The sequence below is a fragment of the Hyla sarda genome, chromosome 1 (genome assembly GCF_029499605.1).
Source record: "Hyla sarda isolate aHylSar1 chromosome 1, aHylSar1.hap1, whole genome shotgun sequence".
Classification (NCBI taxonomy): Eukaryota; Metazoa; Chordata; class Amphibia; order Anura; family Hylidae; genus Hyla; species Hyla sarda.
In genome coordinates this window covers 382,108,255-382,127,163 of record NC_079189.1, presented here as the reverse complement: position 1 = coordinate 382,127,163, position 18,909 = coordinate 382,108,255, and the positions used below count along the sequence as shown (strand labels likewise).

The following is an 18,909-nucleotide window of genomic DNA, read 5'->3' as shown; positions in this document are numbered from 1 at the left end:
TGCTGTCATTTATATATACTTTTGACATGTAGTCCAGACATGTCAACATTTTAGATCGCACCAGGTCTCAGTCCTGAGTTATAATTCATTGTAGTCTATGAGCTAGTCTAGGATGATTTTGAAAAATACAGCAGAGCAAAGGGAAAGACAGAAAGAAATGCTAAGTTTGTACCTTAGTATTTGTAGATCCTCTTGGGAGTTGCTGAGCTCATCATTAAGACGGCGCCATCGCAAAAGAGCTTTTAGATTTTGATGTTCTTTAGAATCTTCCTCTGATAACTGTTCAGTGAGACAAACAGATTAAATAATACTTTAGATATGGACGTCTGTCATTTTGGTATATTAGAAAATTGCCACTTAATACAGTTATAGTGCAACAGTACAATGAATACACTATCGTTTAAAGGAAAAAATAACACAGTAAATTATCAGAAAGTATTGAAATTTGATACAAATCTTCAGAAAATGTTTAACTTTTCAATCTTGTCACACTAGGATTAGAAAGTGGGTGGAAAACTAGAATACTACAGAATTTCTCTTGTAAAAATGAAAGATGGCTGCCATAATTCTGATTACAATAATAATAATCTCATTGATGTCTATTGAAATATTGTCTTAAACTAAGAATAATTTCTGCTGGTTGATAATATAAAACATGGCAGTTATAGTTACATACAGTACTCTGAATTTAATTAAGATAACTTTTTAAAAGTTTCTTACAAAATGTATGATGATATTTCTGCCCCTTTGTTCAAATATAATCACTTAAATCTACATTTCCTGCCATTACAATTAAAACCAGAGACAAAAATACAACATCTTGTATTTATAGAACACAATACCATGGCAGTGTATAATGGAAACAATTTGTTAGTTAAAAGGGAGAAAGAATAGAGTATTTCCATGTTATTGCTAAATGTGGGTTAGTAGTGTGACATACTCTCAGATAACACGAGTTTAAAGGGGTACTCCGGTGCTTAAACATCTTATCCCCTATCCAAAGGATAGGGGATAAGATACCTGATCGCGGGAGTCCCGCCGCTGGGGACCCCCGGGATCATGCACGCTGCACCCTGTTTGTAATCAGTGCCCGGAGCGTGTTCGCTGATTACCGGCAACCGCAGGGCCGGGGGCGTGTGACGTCACACCTCCTCCCCCGTGTGACGTCACGCTCCGCCCCTCAATGCAAGCCTACGGGAGGGGGTGTGATAGCTGTCATGCCCCCTCCCGTCGGCTTGCATTGAGGGAAGGAGCGTGACGTCACACGGGGGTGGAGGTGTGACGTCACACGCCCCCGGCCCTGCGGTTGCCGGTAATCAGCGAACACGCTCCGGGCACTGATTACAAACGGGGTGCCACGTGCAAGATCACGGGGGTCCCCAGCGGCGGGACTCTGGCGATCAGGCATCTTATCCCCTATCCTTTGGATAGGGGATAAGATGTTTAAGCACCGGAGTACCCCTTTAAAGAGTACCTATCATGAACTAAACTGTCCCTAATTCACCTCTCCCCCCCCCCCCCATCTGTCCCTGACTCTTTCTGACACACATCCGTTTTTTTTTGTTTGTTTTTTAAACACCCTCTTCCTACCTTAACCCCTTAAGGACCCATTTTCACCTTAAAGGGGTACTCCGGTGAAAAACTTATTTTTTTTTTTTTTTAAATCAACTGTTGCCAGAAAGTTAAACAGATTTGTAAATTACTTCTATTAAAAAATCTTAATCCTTCCTGTACTTATTAGCTGCTGAATACTACAGCGGAAATTCTTTTCCGTTTGAAACACAGAGCTGTCTGCTGACATCATGAGCACAGTGCTCTCTGCTGACATCTCTCTCCAGTTTAAGAACTGCCCAGAGTAAAAGTAAATCCCCATAGCAAACATATGCTGTTCTGGACAGTTCCTAAAATGGACAGAGATGTCAGCAGAGAGCACTGTGCTAGTGATGTTAGCAGATAGCTCTGTGTTTCAAAAAGAAAATAATTTCCACTGTAGTATTCAGCAGGAAGGATTAACATTTTTTTAATAGAAGTAATTTACAAATCTGTTTAACTTTCTGGCACCAGTTGATTTAAAAAAAAAAAAAAAGTTTCTCACCAAAGTACCCCTTTAAGTACGCAGCCAATTTTATTGTTTTTGTTTTTTCCTCTTCTAAAATTCATAACTCTTTTATATTTCCATTCCCAGACCCATATGAGGGCTGTTTTTTTTGTGTGACCAGTTGTACTTTGTAATGAAATCACTCATTTACCCTAAAATGTATGGTAAACCCCCCCCAAAAATGTTTGTTTAAGAAAATTTCAACGAAAATCATAATTTAGCAAATTTGTTTTTTTTTGTTGTTTTCGTGCTGTACACTTTACGGTAAAAAATACATGTTTTCTTTATTCTCTGGGTCAATACAATTAAAATGATACCCACGGTTACATACTTTTCCATTATCGTACTACTTTTAAAAAATCTCAAACTTTTTTTTTTTTTTTACAAAATCAGTATGTTTAAAATTGCCCTATTTTGACCACCTCTAACTTTCTTATTTTTCTGTATTCAGGGATGGGTGAGAGCTAATTTTTTGTGCCGTGATTTTTTGTTTGGTACCAGATTTGCATATATGTGACTTTTTCATCGCTTTTTATTAAATTTTTTGCAGTTTGATGTGAAATTTTTGCATTTTTTTTTTTTTTTTACGTTTACGCCGTTCACTGGAGGGGATCATTAACATTATATTTTTTATAGTTCGGACATTTACACATGCAACGATAACAAATATGTTTATAATGTATCATTTTTTTATGCATTAATATGGGGAGAAAGGGTGATTTAAAACTTTATTGGGGAGGGGATTTTTCAATTTTTTTTTTACTTTCTTTAAAAACTTTTTTTTACATTTATTTAACACTTTTTTTAGTACCCATAGGGGACTATTTATAGCAATCATTAGATTGCTAATACTGTTCAGTGCTATGCATAGGGCATAGCACTGATCAGTATTATTGGTGATCTTCTGCTCTGGTCTGCTGGAAGGCAGATCAGTGCAGAAGACCCCGGGAGATGGACGGAGGGGACCTCCGTCCGCCATCTTGGCTGATATGATACCTGCGGCAATGCAGCGGGGATCAGATCAGCTATTATAAGTGCCGCACTGCCGCAGATGCCATGATCTGTATTGATCACGGCACCTGAGGGGTTAATGACAGACATCAGCGCAATTGCTGATGTCCGCCATTACCGGTAGGTCAGCGGCAGCTGACAGCGGCCAGGACCAGCCGGGAATTGAGCAAGTACAGCTCCTGCGCTCGTATCAAAGCCGTGCCGTAAATGTACGGCGCTGTGCGCTAAGAGGTGCTATGCAGCGCCGTACATTTAAGTCGCATGTCCTTAAGGGGTTAATCTGTCCCTGCTTGGTGGCTCACTCCTTTGCCGTCTGTGATAGAGGAAGGGGGAGTGGCCCGGCAGGCGTGATGTCAGCTATAGCCTGCCTGGGCTCACTTCCTCCCCCCCCCCCTTCTTCCTCTATGCTGCGATCCCTCACGGGAGCGCGCATAGAGGCTCTGCAGACAGCACAGCCGGCAGCTCCGGTGTCTCCTCCTCTCTGTTTGGCACTGCATGTGCCATATAGAGAGCAGGAAGATCAGAGCTGCCGTCGCCTGCAGGACTAACTAACAACAATGGTGGGTCTACAAAGCCATAATAGGTATATTTATTTACTAAACAAAAAAAAAAAACTGAAAACAGCACTAACAATACTATAAAATGAATGGGAGCTGCACTGTGCTTGCTTGTCAGTGTCCCGGCTGCACTGAGAGTTCGGACTCATGCCAGGCCGACATGAGTCCGAACTCTATGAGAGACGTGCGAACGAGACATGTAGGGAGACTCCAGGTGGTCATATTTTTTTGATGACAGGTACTCTGTAAAGATGGTAACAACCGGCAGATGTACTTCACCTTTCATTGTTTTACATTTGGCACACAATATTAGTCCTATTCATACAGGCATGAAAAAAAAAAAAAAAAAAGGTTTACTCTATCATTCCTAAAGCCAATGTTCTATGACCACCTCTAAATGCTAAGAATGCAATGCTTATCGTGCATGCTGTAAGTACACAGCTGAAAAAAACTATAAGGAATGTATATTTTATCCAAATTATTAAGCGGTGGAAAATAGGAAAAGTGCGTTGTTTTGGGAATGGATTTTCATGGGATAGTGGAATGGTTGGAAAAGGGTGGGTTGTCGGGGGTTTATGGATGTTTTATCTAATATAAGATTTGTGGGAGAACAACTCCTGCTGGTCAGCTGGTTGAGAGGGGATAATGAACGTTCAGCTACCACATTGTTGCTTGGCTGTATTGGACAAGCTAAAAAATACCAGGAATAGCCACTGTGAAATAGCTTGAAGTGTACCCGTCAGATCCAACAAATTTTTTTTTTTAAATATATCACTCAGTAACTAATCCTGACCATGTACATCTAATTTTTATGTGTCTAGCACCTTTATTTATTTTTTTATTACACTTTTAATTTAGCTCACTAGTCTGAATTCCTCTCAAAGGGAGGGGGCGTGGCCTCAATGTGCAGGTCTCCGCCCCCTCCCTCAGTATGCTGTCTGCTCACATCTACCCTAGCATTACCAAAACTACAACTCCCAGCTTGTCCTCACTGACAGTAGCCGGACACAAGCTGACAGTGGGAGGATTTTTCCTCCAGTTGTGAGCCTGCACTCACAGCTGTCAATCAAGGAAATATGTTCATGACATAGGTGAGGATGCATGGACACAGCAGGACTAGTATGTGTCCAAATAGGCAGGGGGGGCCTTTGTTTGACTGGCTTTTTCAGTATGAAATACTGAAAAATTTCTCATAAAGGAATTGCAAAACCTATTTGTTTTGCATGCTTTACAACATATCAAAAGGTTTTGTATCTCACAGTGGCCATTTAAGAAATGTTCTTATGTTTAGTAAGTGCCCAAATGTTCAGGTATTTTTTCTGTTTTGCTGCATGTGTTAAATGCCCAAAAAAATGCCTGTACAACTTGTCTGCCACACCTTATTTCTGAATAAATAACGCCAAGTTTAGACTTTTAAAGCCATGAAATCTGTAAAATCTGGCCCATCTTAGGAGTATTTTTGGCACATCTGCACCAAAAGTTGTCAAACTGCCAAGTAAAACCTGGTATACAGTGAGCCAAACTATAATATTCAGAGAGGACCTCAAAATCGAGACCTTTAGGCTATGTTCACACAACGGAATGTCTGCAGAGAATATGGCGATGCTGGGACCACATGTGCAGGCACAGAAAATGCAATTTTAATGCCGGAAACATATGGCACGGAAATTCTGCCATCACTCAACGGGCACGGAAATTCTACAGAACTCTGCTGCAGCGGAATCTCAATGCTGACACAGAAATTCTGACATGTGAACATGGTCTTAGACTTCTGAACTCATTCAGACCTTACACCAGACCACTAAACTCATCCTGACCCCAAACCAGTTCCCTTAAATTTAGTTAGACCCGAGAACAGACTCCTAAAAGTTATTTACAACTCAAAAAAGCCCCTGAAATTACTCAGATTCAAGACCAGTCTTATGGTTATTCAGACCTGAGCTCTCATGACTTATCCTAACAACCAGACCAAAGACCAGACTACTCCTATGGAGGAGATTTATCAAAACCTGTGTAGAGGAAGAGGGGTGTAGTTGCTAATAGCAACCAGAGTGCAAAGCAAATCAGATTGCTTCTGTTATTTTTAAAAAAACCTCTGAAAAAAAATATGAAGCAATTTAACTGGTTGCTATGGGTAACTGCACCACTCTTCCTCTACACATAAAGCTGCCACTGTGTCTTTTTTTCCGCTGTGTTAGGCTGGGTTCACACTACGGTTTGTAACTACGGTTCCCGTATACGGCTGGGAGGAGGGCTGGGCCGGGCTTAATCGCTACGCCCGCACTCAGCCGTATTTGGGAACCATAGTTAATGTACCGTATATACTCGAGTATAAGCCGACCCGAGTATAAGCCGAGACCCCTAATTTCAACCCAAAATCCCAGGAAAAGTTATTGACTCGAGTATAAGCCTAGGGTGGGAAATACATCATCCCCCCCCTGTCATCATCCAGACCCCCGTCATCATCCAGACCCGTCATTAACATCCTCATCATCATCACCGCTGCCTGTCATCATCCCCTTGTCATCATCCCACACATCTCCCCTTCATCATCCCCTCTTCATCATCCCCTTGTCATCATCCCACACATCCCCTTGTCATCATCCCACACATCCCCCCTTCATCATGCCCTTGTCATCATCCCACACATCCCCCCTTCATCATCCCCTTGTCATCATCCCACACATCCCCCCTTCATCATCCCCTTGTCATCATCCCCACCCCCATTCATCATCCTCTTGTCATCATCCCACACCCCCCCTTCATCATCCCACACCCCCCCTTCATCATCCTCTTATCATCCGCCCTCAGTGGTCTTCAACCTGCGGACCTCCAGAGGTTTCAAAACTACAACTCCCAGCAAGCCCGGGCAGCCATCGGCTGTCCGGGCTTGCTGGGAGTTGTAGTTTTGAAACCTCCGGAAGTCCGCAGGTTGAAGACCACTGCGGCCTTCAACATCATCCAGCCCCCTCTCACCCCCCTTTAGTTCTGAGTACTCACCTCCGCTCGGCGCTGGTCCGGTCCTGCAGGACTGTCCGGTGAGGAGGTGGTCCGGTGGGATAGTGGTTCCGGGCTGCTATCTTCACCGGGGGCGCCTCTTCTCCGCGCTTCCGGACCGGAATAGAGGCGTTGCCTTGACAATGACGCAGAAGTACGTTGGCAATGAACGCACCTCTGCGTCGTTGTCAAGGCAACGTGACTATTCTGAGGCCGGGCCCGAAGCGCTTAGAAGAGGCCTCCCCGGTGAAGATAGCAGCCCGGAACCACTATCCCACCGGACCACCTCCTCTCCGGACAGCCCTGCAGGACCGGACCAGCGCCGAGCGGAGGTGAGTACTGTACAGAACTAAAGGGGGGTGAGAGGGGGCTGGATGATGTCGAAGGCCGCAGTGGTCTTCAACCTGCGGACCTCCGGAGGTTTCAAAACTACAACTCCCAGCAAGCCCGGACAGCCGATGTCTGCCCGGGCTTGCTGGGAGTTGTAGTTTTGAAACCTCTGGAGGTCCGCAGGTTGAAGACCACTGCGGGTGGAGAGTTCACTCGAGTATAAGCCGAGGGGGGTGTTTTCAGCACGAAAAATCGTGCTGAAAAACTCGGCTTATACTCGAGTATATACGGTATGTCTATGAGCCGACCGGAGTGAACCGCAGCCTCCGGTCGGCTGCTTTTTCGGCCGTATGCAGTTTCCCGACCGCAGGCAAAAACGTGGTCGACCACGTTTTTGCCTGCAGTCGGGTCGACCGGAGGCTGCGGTTCACTCCGGTCGGCTCATAGACATACATTAACTACGGTTCCCGTATACGGCTGAGTGCGGGCGCCGCGATTAAGCCCCGCCCACCCCTCCTCCCAGCCATATTCGGGAACCGTAAACCGTAGTGTGAACCCAGCCTTATTATGTAACTTCTGGCAGGTGCGTGTTTTGAGTTTAGATGGCAATAAATAAACACTTTTTTAGTAAACTACGTAAAATACACAAAAAGGATAAATGTGAAGTAATATCTTTCAATATGAAAGCCTAACCATTAAATTTAAGCTGTTAAGGAAGTTCTAATTTTGGGTCAAACGATATTTACTTTTTGTTTCTTACATGAAATGCATAATGTATGGATTTAAGTGTAAGGGCATTTGCTTTAATGCACTCATGAATTGCAAAATATCCTTTAATCTAAGTGAACAGTATATATAACTAATATACAATTAGGTAAGAGTTGGATAATGTGTTTTACTAACTGAAAGCAGACCGACACAGGTAGTAAGTTATAAGAGCAGTAATACATTACATCATACAAACGGGAAGAAAAAAAAAACCTTTCAAAGTCGGTAGTTTCAAACAGTGAATTGTTAGAGAGACGAATATTCATTTCGATTCAATAAGAACCTAACAACTTTGCTTCCAATGCCAAAACAGTGGGATGGCAAAAAAGATGGATCTGCCCTAGATCCAAAGAATGACAGTACATTAAGTGAGTCAGATACCAATGATTCCAAGTTGAAATATAGACCATGAAATATCAAAACATGTTATTTTACTAATATAGCTGTGATTCAGTATTCCCACAGACAAATGAAATTCCATTACAAAACGACAAGGGCTTGTGTGTTCTGGCAAGTTCCTAAAAACATATAAATAGTACAGTTGAGTCACAAACAGATCCAACATCGTCCCCCTTCTGCTTTATGCTGCAATAATTATTTTGTTACCAGCCTCTTATATTACACTTTGCCCTGGATCAAAAAGAAAGAGCTTTGTACTTGAGCATACATTGGTCAACTCTTAAATATGATAAGGAAATCAGCTCCTGTATTGTCCTTTATTTTCAAAAGTGCCAGTGCCCTGTGTCTGTTCTCTTCCATTATTAGTAAGTTAGTAAGTAATTCTGCAAATAGTTGTAGTGGAAACTTTACTTTAGCCCTTAGGTGTGTGTAGTTTGCCATAAAAATGTCCCAAACCTGAAGATGTGAGACCTAAAGGACAGTACATTTTCAGTAATAGGTAGTAAAAAACAAACAAAAAAAAAAAGTGTTATAAACTATTGCATTGCACATATAGGCCCAGATTTATCAAACTGTGTGAGAAAAAGTGGAGAGATTTTCCCACAGCGACCAATCACATCTCAGCTAAAGAGCTCTGGTAAAGTGAAAGCTGAGCTGTGATTGGTTGTTGTGGAAAAATCACTCCACTTTATCTCTCACACAGTTTGATAAATCTGGGCTATAGACTCCTGTTACAGTGTACCTGTCGTTTACAAAAACTTTTTATATAATGCAGATTATAAAATTATGGCCCTGATTTTTAATAAGAGAGTAGTGTAGTTTTCTTTGTGAGGCTTTTTCCCCGTCATTATTTTTCCATGGTATTTACTAATTTTCCCTACAATTTTCTTATTTACAACTGCTCTGAGCTGTTGAAATCCACCACATTTTATGTAGAAACATTAGTAAATAAGTTGGGATTTTCCAAAAATTCAGGAACATGCCCCTTTTTCTAGACCCACACCACTTTTTCGGTTTCCTTCTTAAAATGGAGAGTTGGTTGTTTTTTGTTTTTTCTTTCATCACAAATTTGCAAACCTGAGAAAAAACTGTCAGGATGATTTAAAAAATATAATATATAAAATCACCCCCTATATGTATATTTGCAATACACACTGGTTAAAAAAATGTGTATATTTTTTGGGTGTAAAAATGTCCCTGCAGCTATTGTCTGTGAGTGGAGACGAAATACATGTGTGGGCGGGACAAGTAGAGCATTATGCAGGCTCCTGGGTTGCACAAAGCCTTGCTTGTCCTCAGTGTACAGAGCCCTGCTTGTCCTCAGTGTACAGAGCCCTGCTTGTCCTCAGTGTACAGAGCCCTGCTTGTCCTCAGTGTACAGAGCCCTGCTTGTCCTCAGTGTACAGAGCCCTGCTTTTCCTCAGTGTACAGAGCCCTGCTTGTCCTCAGTGCACAGAGCCCTGCTTGTCGTCGATGTATAGAGCCCTGCTTGTCCTCAGTGTACAGAGCCCTGCTTGTCCTCAGTGTACAGAGCCCTGCTTGTCCTCAGTGTACAGAGCCCTGCTTGTCCTCAGTGTACAGAGCCCTGCTTGTCCTTAGTGTACAGAGCCCTGCTTTTCCTCAGTGCACAGAGCCCTGCTTGTCCTCAGTGCAGAGCCCTGCTTGTCCTCAGTGCACAGAGCCCTGCTTGTCCTCAGTGTACAGAGCCCTGCTTGTCCTCAGTGTACAGAGCCCTGCTTGTCCTCAGTGCACAGAGCCCTGCTTGTCCTCAGTGCACAGAGCCCTGCTTGTCCTCAGTGCACAGAGCCCTGCTTGTCCTCAGTGCACAGAGCCCAGCTTGTCCTCAGTGCACAGAGCCCAGCTTGTAGTGCCCACACTTCCTGTATTTTGTCTCTGCAAAGAGACACAGGCAATAGCTGCAGGGACAAGCACCCAAACATATACACACTTTTTAACCAATGTATATTACAAATGTACATATAACGTTATAATATACTGTCTCATCCAGTTCTTATTATGGGCAGATTGATGGGAGGAAACTTGAATTGTGCTTATTGTAGCACAAAACCTTAACCTGTTGGGGACGAAGGGCGTATGCATACACCCTTGCGTCCTGGTACTTAAGGACGAAGGGCGTATCCATACGCCCGTAGGAATATCTATCAGCAGGCACCCCGTGCAAACCCCCATGTCTGCGAATGGCGCAAATCGCAAGCGAATTCACACTTGCGATTTGCGCCGATTCCGGGTCATTACGGGTCTATGGTGACCTGGAATATAAGGGGGATCGCGGGTGTCTAAGACACCCACGATCCCCCTGAAGCGATAGGAGTGAGGTGGCACGGGTGCCACCCCTCCTATCCCTGCTATTGGTGGTCTAGACGCGACCACCAATAGCAGATCGGGGGCGCGTTACTTTCATTTTCCCCGTCCTGCCCACCCACAATAGGCGGGCCAAAACGGGGAAAATGAAGAGGAGCGGCGCCGAAGATCACTTACCCGTCCGGAGGCAGCGGAGCGATGGTGATCGGCGGGCGGTGACGGAGATCTGCAGGCGGCGTGCGGCAGAAGAGGACGGCTCCCTGGATGCGACGGAAGCCGGTGAGTTGCCTAGCAACATCTAGAGGGCTACAGTCTGAGACCACTATAGTGGTCTCTAGACTGTAGCCCTCCAGATGTTGCAAAACTACAACTCACAGCATGCCCAGACAGCTGTTTGCTGTGTGGGCATGCTGGGATTTGTAGTTTTGCAACTGCTGGAGGTCTACAGTTTAGAGACCACTGCACAGTGATCTCTATACTACCCTCTAGATCTTGCAAAACTACAACTCCTAGCATGCCCACACAGCTGTTTGCTGTCTGGGCATGCTGGGAGTTGTAGTTTTGCAACATCTGGAGGTCCACAGTTTGGAGATCACTGTTCAGTGGTCTCTAAATTGTAGCACTCCAGATGTTGCAAAACTGCAAATCGCAGCATGCCCAAACAGCAAACAACTGTCTCGGCATGCTGGGAGTTGTAGTTGCGTACCTCCAGCTGTTGCATAACTACATCTCCCAGCATGCCCTTCTGTGATCAGTACATGCTGGGAATTGTAGTTTTGCAACAGCTGGAGGCACACTGGTTGGAAAATACTGAGTTAGGTAACAGAACCTAACTGAAGGTTTTCCAACCAGTGTGCCTCCAGCTGTTGCAAAACTACAACTCCCAGCATGTACTGACAGACCGTGCATGCTGGGAGTTGTAGTTTTGCAACAGCTGGATGCACACTGGTTGGAAAATACTGAGTTAGGTAACAGAACCTAACTGAAGGTTTTCCAACCAGTGTGCCTCCAGCTGTTGTAAAACTACAACTCCCAGCATGCACGGTCTGTCAGTACATGCTGGGAATTGCAGTTTTGAAACAGCTGGAGGTTTGCGGGTTTACAGTAAGTTTCCTGCTTCAAGTATGAGCTGCGGCAAATTTTTCGCCGCAGCGCAAATTCCTAGCGGCAAACTCACCGTAACCCACCGGTGTGAATGTACCCTAAAAACACTACACTAACACCTAATAAAGAGTAAAACACTACATATACACCCCCTTACACTGTCCCCCCCCCCCCCCCAATAAAAATTAAAAACATATTGTACGGCAGGGTTTCCAAAACGGAGCCTCCAGCTGTTGCAATACAACAACTCCCAGCATTTCTGGACAGCCACTGACTGTCCAGGCATGCTGGGAGTTTAGCAACAGCTGGAGGCACCCTGTTTGGGAATCACTGGCGTAGAATACCCCTATGTCCACCCCTATGCAATCCCTAATTTAGTCCTCCAATGCGCATGGTGCTCTCTCACTTCGGAGCCCTGTCGTATTTCAAGGAAACAGTTTAGGGCCACATATGGGGTATTTCCGTACTCAAGAGAAATTGCACTACAAATTTTGGGGGGCTTTTTCTCCTTTTACCCCTTATGAAAAGGAAAAGTTGGGGTCTACACCAGCCTGTTAGTGTAGAAAAAAATTTTTTTACACTAACATCCAGGTGTTGCCCTTCACTATTTATTTTCACAAGAAGTAAAAGGAAAAAAAGACCCCCAAAATTTGTAACGCAATTTCTCCTGAGTATGGAAATACCCCATATGTGGGCGGAAAATGCTCTGCGAGCGCACAACAAGGCTCAGGAGTGAGAGTGCACCATGTACATTTGAGGCCTAAATTGGTGATTTGCCCAGGGGTGGCTGATTTTACAGCGGTTCTGACATAAACCCGAAAAAATAAATACCCATATGTGACCCCATTTTGGAAGCTACACCCCTCACGGAATGTAACAAGGGGTACAGTGAGCATTAACGCCCCACAGGTGTCTGACAGATTTTTGGAACAGTGGTCAGTGAAAATGAAAAATGTAATTTTATTGTTTGCACAGCCCACTGTTCCAAAGATCTGTCAAACGCCAGTAGGGTGTAAATGCTCACTGTACCCCTTAGTACATTCCGTGAGGGGTATAGTTTCCAAAATGGGGTCACATGTGGGGGGTCCAATGTTCTGGCACCACGGGGGGGGGGGGGGGGGGCGGTGCTATGTAAACATACATGGCCCCCGACTTCCATTCCAAACAAATTATCTCCCTAAAAGCTCAATGACGCTCCTTCTCTTCTGAGCATTGTAGTTCGCTCGCAGTGCACTTGACGTCCAAACATGGGGTATTTCCATACTCAGACGAAATTGGGTTACAAATTTTGGGGGGCATTTTCTCCTATTACCCCTTGTAAAAAAAGTTAAATTTGGGGAAAAACCAGCATTTTAGTGAAAAAAAATGTTTTTTTCATTTACACATCTGACTTTAACAAAAAGTTGTCAAACACCTGTGTGGTGTTAAAGGGGTATTCCAGGCAAAAACTTTTTTACATATATCAACTGGCTCCGGAAAGTTAAACAGATTTGTAAATTACTAAGTTATTAGCTTCTGAAGTTTTCTAACTGCTCAATGATGATGTCACGTCACGGGAGCTGTGCATGATGGGAGAATATCCCTTGCATGATGGGAGAATATCCCCATAGGAGCTGGACAGCTCCCAGGACGTGAGTCATCAGAAAGCAGTTAGACAGAAAACAGCAACTCAACTTCAGAAGCTAACAACTATTGGAAGGATTAAGATTTTTTAATAGAAGTAATTTACTAATCTGTTTAACCTTCCGAAGCCAGTTGATATATAAAAAAAAGTTTTTGCCTGGAAAACCCCTTTAAGGCTCACCGTACCTCTTGTTACGTTCCTTGAGGGGTGTAGTTTCCATAATAGTGTGCGATGTGGGGGAGGGGGGGTTTGCTGTCCTGGCACCATAGGGGCTTCCTAAATGGGACATGCCCCCCAAAAAACATTTCAGAAAAACTCACTCTCCAAAATCCCATTGTTGCTCCTTCGCTTCTGAGCCCTCTAGTGCACCCACAGAGCACTTGACATACACATATGAGGTATTTCCTTACTCGAGAGAAATTGGGTTACAAATTTTGAGAGGATTTTTTTTTCTTTTACCCCTTGTAAAAATTCAAAAACTGGGTCTACTAGAACATGCAAAAAGAGTGTAAAAAATGAAGATTTTGAATTTTCTCCTTCACTTTGCTGCTATTCCTGTGAAACACCTAAAGGGTTAACACACTTACTGAATGTCATTTTGAATACTTTGAGGGGTGCAGTTTTTATAATGGGGTCATTTATGGGGTATTTCTAACCAGAAGACCCTTCAAATCCACTTCAAACCTGAACTGGTCCCTGAAAAATTCAGATTTTGAAAATGTTGCCAAAAATTGGAAAATTGCTGCTGAATTTGAAGCCCTCTGATGTTTTCCAAAAGTAAAAACATGTCAATGTTATGATGCAAACATAAAGTAGACATATTGTATATGTGAATCAATATATAATTTATTTGGAATCTCTATTTTCCTTACAAGCAGAGAGCTTCAAAGTTAGAAAAATGCTAAATTTTCAAAATTTTCATGAAATTTTTAAATTTTTCACCAAGAAATGACAAAAGTATCGACAAAAATTTACCACTAACAAAGTAGAATATGTCACGAAAAAACAATCTCGGAATCAAATTTATAAGTAAAAGCATCCCAAAGTTATTAATGCTTAAAGTGACAGTGGTCAGATTTGCAAAAAATGCTCCCGTCCTTAGGATCATAATGGGCTCCGTCCCCAAGGGGTTAAAGGAGTACTCAGGTGGAAAAAATGTTTTCTTAAATCAACTGGTGCCAGAAAGTTAAACAGATTTGTAAATTATTTCTATTAATCATTTATCTGCCGTCTCATATACATTACAGAATAACTATATTCAGCAAAATGTCATGCCACATAGTCTCCTATCAAGAATCTCCTTTTTTTTAAATTATCTACACCTTGGGTACATTGCTCATATTATGTAATCATAGATTTATGTTCAGACAAACACATTTTTCTATAAACCTTTAGGTTTGTCCAATATACGCTTTATTAAAGCATTACATATATTATGAAGAAATGTTCTTCAGCAAGTATGAAAACCTTTCACCATTATTTTATGGCCTTTTGTGGGTTGATATAAGACATCTCCTTTGATGATATAATTGCTGTGTGTGCATGGAAAACACGTGTCCCATTTTGATGTGTGGCAAGAAATTTCTGTCAGTCCTTTTCAGGGACAATGGCCCTCATTTACTAAGAGTGGAGTGTAGGTTTCTTTGTGGGTTTTAATTCCCTACAATTTACTTTCCACAGTATTTACTAAGGTTTCCCTACATTTTCCACTTTCCCTACACTTTGCTTTTTTTACACATGCTCTGATCTGTAGGGTTTTCCTCAGCTCAAATCCACCACATTTTATGTGGAAACCTTAGTAAATATGTTGTCTTTTTGTGAAAATGTCGGGAACACATCCCTTTTCGGAGGCCACGCCCCTTTTTCTGATTTTCTAAGCATAATTAGTCGGGGCTTTTTAAATTCTGGCACAAATTCTGGCGCAGACAGAATTTCTGGCGCAATGCGACAGAATCTGGCGCACAACCTGACAAAACATGTCGGGTTTGCAATAGTAAATGAGGGCCAATGTCTTCTCTGACTAGAGATGAGCGAGCCGAACCCTGCAAACCTGGTCTTGCTCAGAACTTTGGGATGACAGCGGCTAATCCAGCTTCTGAACTTCGCCAGGTTCAGCCTGCGCAAGCCTGGCAACAGTGGTTATAGTAGCAGAAGGAATGAGGAACACATGGTATTTTGGCATCTGAATGAATGGAGGAAGTACTAGGAGCACTGAGATGATGTCAGGGTAGCCCAACATACATTGCAGCTACCAGCAGGATCACATGACCCCGAGTTATCCACTGCGTGCATTTATGCGACCTACAGATCCCAGGCCAATTAGGAGACAGCAAAAGGGCGGGTTTAAGAGGCTGATAAAGTACTATGCACTACACTACGCCCACCATCTTGGAGAGAGAGAGAGTGAGAGAGAGAGCAGGATCTACTGATCTCATAAAGGCTTAACAAATCCAATAGAATGTGAATGCAAGCTGAAGCACTGAGCAGTGGGCTGAACTAAAACAGTAACCTCCTGTCCCCTGCATTACTGTGTTCAGTTGGTGATAACCCATAAATGCTATCACATTACAAGCTGAGTAAAGCATTAAGCAGTAGGCTTACCTCAGACAGTGACCTCCTGTCACGTGGATTACTGTGTGTGGTTGGTGCACTACAAATACTAGCAGTCTGACTGGAAAACAAGCTCATCAAAGCTTTCACATTACAATAGCTAGCAAGCTAAGCAAAACAGTGGGCTAACCTGTATTATAACATAACTATGCATTAAAAGCATTTTGAATGTGGAATAAACATTTTAGGCCAAGTTTTGGATTTTATGAAACATATTGTATTTCTACCTGGGTTTAACATAAATACACATAAGAGCATTGAGGATGACAGTTGACTGGCAGTTTATCCTCCACTTGACTACCTCCAAAATATATGCTCCAAATCTTTTTGAATATAAAAAATGTCACCTAAAAGAATTGTTGGCAGAGGAAGGGGTAGAGGAAAGCTCAACCCTGTATCATGGTGTATCAAAGAGCAAAGAGCTCATGATCAGACTTCAGAAGTTTATGCTCAGAGAAGTGTTGGGGACGATGAGGATCAGTTTGATGATGATGTAGTTTAGGAAAGGCAGTAGGAATCAGGTGACCAGGAGGCAACATGTTCAGAGCAGGTGGGTAGTGCTACTGTCAGCGAGGAAGAGCATAGCAGAGGTAGGCACAGAACAAATATTTAAGAACCTTTTAGCCCAGACTCACCTTCTGACTCACATCACAAATAAGAATTTCCCTGGAGTACACTAGCATTGACACTTTAAAAATGTTTTTTTTTTTTTCAAAATTGATATTCAAAAAAAGTTTTTTTATTTGTTTTAACCTTGCAGCACAGTCTCACATCACTTACCCTGGGGTTTGCACAGTATGCAATAGAACTGACACGGTAAAAATGTTTTCAAAATTTTAAAGAAGCAGTGGCTCCGCATAGCACTGGTGGTGGTAAGTGTGAAAGGCAACATGGTGTATATGCTCAGGGTGAGCATATATGTATGTTTAGAGCAGGGGTTAGTGCTGCTGTCAGCGAAGAAGAGCATAGCAAAGGTAGGGCCAGAACTAGAGATGTGCGAACTTACAGTAAATTCGATTTGTCACGAACTTCTCGGTTCGGCAGTTGATGACTTATCCTGCGTAAATTAGTTCAGCCTTCAGGTGCTCCGGTGGGCTGGAAAAGGTGGATACATTCCTAGGAAAGAGTCTCCTAGGACTGTATCCACCTTTTCCAGCCCACCGGAGCACTTGAAAGCTGAACTAATTTATGCAGGAAAAGTCATCAACTGCCGAGCCGAGAAGTTTGTGATGAATCAAATTTACTGTAAGTTCGCTCATCTCTAGCCAGAACACCTGTTAAATGTACCAGACATAGTCCTGCGAGTCTGATCTGGAGCCGGTGACAGCAACGCTTCTGCATCTGTAGGCATGAGAAAAAGAACTTTCAGGGGAGGGCAAAGTCAGATAGTGGTGTATCTGTCTGGTATGCTGCCATTTAAAATACTTTTCTACCTTACTGATGCAGAAAATGTGGCCCTGTGCAAACTCTGCAAACATAAGGCAAGTCGTGAAGAGGGTACGAGTATAGGAACTACACCTCTAAGTAGGCACATGGACACTGTCCGCAAAGACAAAAGACAACAGTGAAATTAGTGATGTTATGCCAGTGATATTTCAGAAGGTAATGATTTAGCAAGGATGGATAGAGGAAGGTTCACATCTGGCTGGCAACAGTATGAATGTTCTTTTTGAGGAAGGGTTGGATGAGAAGAATAAGTGCAACCTAAAAGGAGGATTTGGAGATGGAATCTGTCCATCTTCTGGGACAGGGGAGAAGAAACCTACACAAGGTGACAGTGTTGATGACAACAAGGACCATGATGATCAACCTTGGCAGTATGAGACAGAGGCAGAACAATCTGGGCCCTCAAAATAGCTGCCAAGGATGGCAAGCTCTATGATTTGTTGCTTGCACAATGACAGACATATTGCACACTTGAAGGAAGGACATAAGTACTGGATAACCACACTTATAGACCCTCAGAATTAAGCCAGAATGGGTGAATATTATTCACCTTTCGAGAAGGTGGATGATTTTTATAAGGGAAGCTATGCAGTTGGGTTTCTATACAGAGTAGTATTAAAGCATCTCTCTGTCTTTGCAACACTATGCCTAGGAAGTGTATTACCTAAGCATCATGAGTCAAAGAATTTTTTTTACAGTATTATTCCTCCTGTCCAAGTACTCAACAGAGCTGCCTGAGCGTTTGCACAAAAGTTATAATACTATAAAAAATTTCCTTGACTTATGGTGTGGAGGTAATACACTTCCTGGACATGAAGGTCCGCAAGAGAGAGAGGCTTTAATACTGCTTTTATACAGTCTCAGCCGATAAAAATAATATGTTGAGCAAAGATAGTTTTCATGTTCCATCAATATTTCCTGGCGGATTGTTGAGGAGATTCCTGTTAATATTATTAATGAGTTAAATAAAAAGTGTTTGCTACAGAGAGAAATATATTGTATTACTGATTTAGAAACAAAGTTTGTAATTATAAAAATGCTTTGCAAAATCTTTGTATATGTGCTTCAATTTACTTCTTTTATCCATATATTCTTATGTTTTGCTAACTTGTTTAAATTTTCTGTTTCTTGTAGTTGAAACAATTGGGTATTTAAATCACTATCTAGCTTAGGGATCAACCGATTATCGGTTTGGCCGATATTATCGGCCGATATTCATCATTTTTGACATTATCGGTATCGGCAATTACCTTGCCGATATGCTGATAATGCCCCGCCCCCCGTCCCACCTCCCCAGCCAGAGACCGCCGCCACCCCATTGCCTCCTCCATCCCCGCTTTTATAATTACCTGTTCCTGGGGTCCACGCTACTTCTGGCTCCTGCGACGTCCTGCAACATGCTGCGCAGCGCAATGACGGGTGACGTCCTCAACATGATGTCACCGTCAGTGCGCACAGTGACAGCTCAGGATGCCGCCGGAGCCAGAAGTAGCGCGGACTCCGGTAATTATAAAACCGGGGATGGGGGAGGCAATGGGGCAGCGGTGGTGGTGGTTGGACTAGGGAGGACCCCAGGACAGGCAGGGGGAGAGAAGCAGGAGGTGGCGGCGGTCTTTGGCCCCGCAAAACCCGCTGCAGTTCAT

The 18,909-nt window shown here is 43.1% G+C and overlaps 1 protein-coding gene across 9 annotated transcripts in view; it reads right to left on the bottom strand.

Moving 5' to 3' along the window:
• Nucleotides 1-18,909, bottom strand: part of AOPEP (aminopeptidase O (putative)) — a 697,195-nt gene that overhangs the window by 394,076 nt on the left and 284,210 nt on the right. For all 9 annotated transcript variants that reach the window (XM_056524681.1, XM_056524688.1, XM_056524672.1 and 6 more), the window contains one exon: nt 173-279. In XM_056524681.1, coding sequence (XP_056380656.1) covers nt 173-279 — 107 coding nt within the window. The remainder of the gene's footprint in view (nt 1-172; nt 280-18,909) is intronic.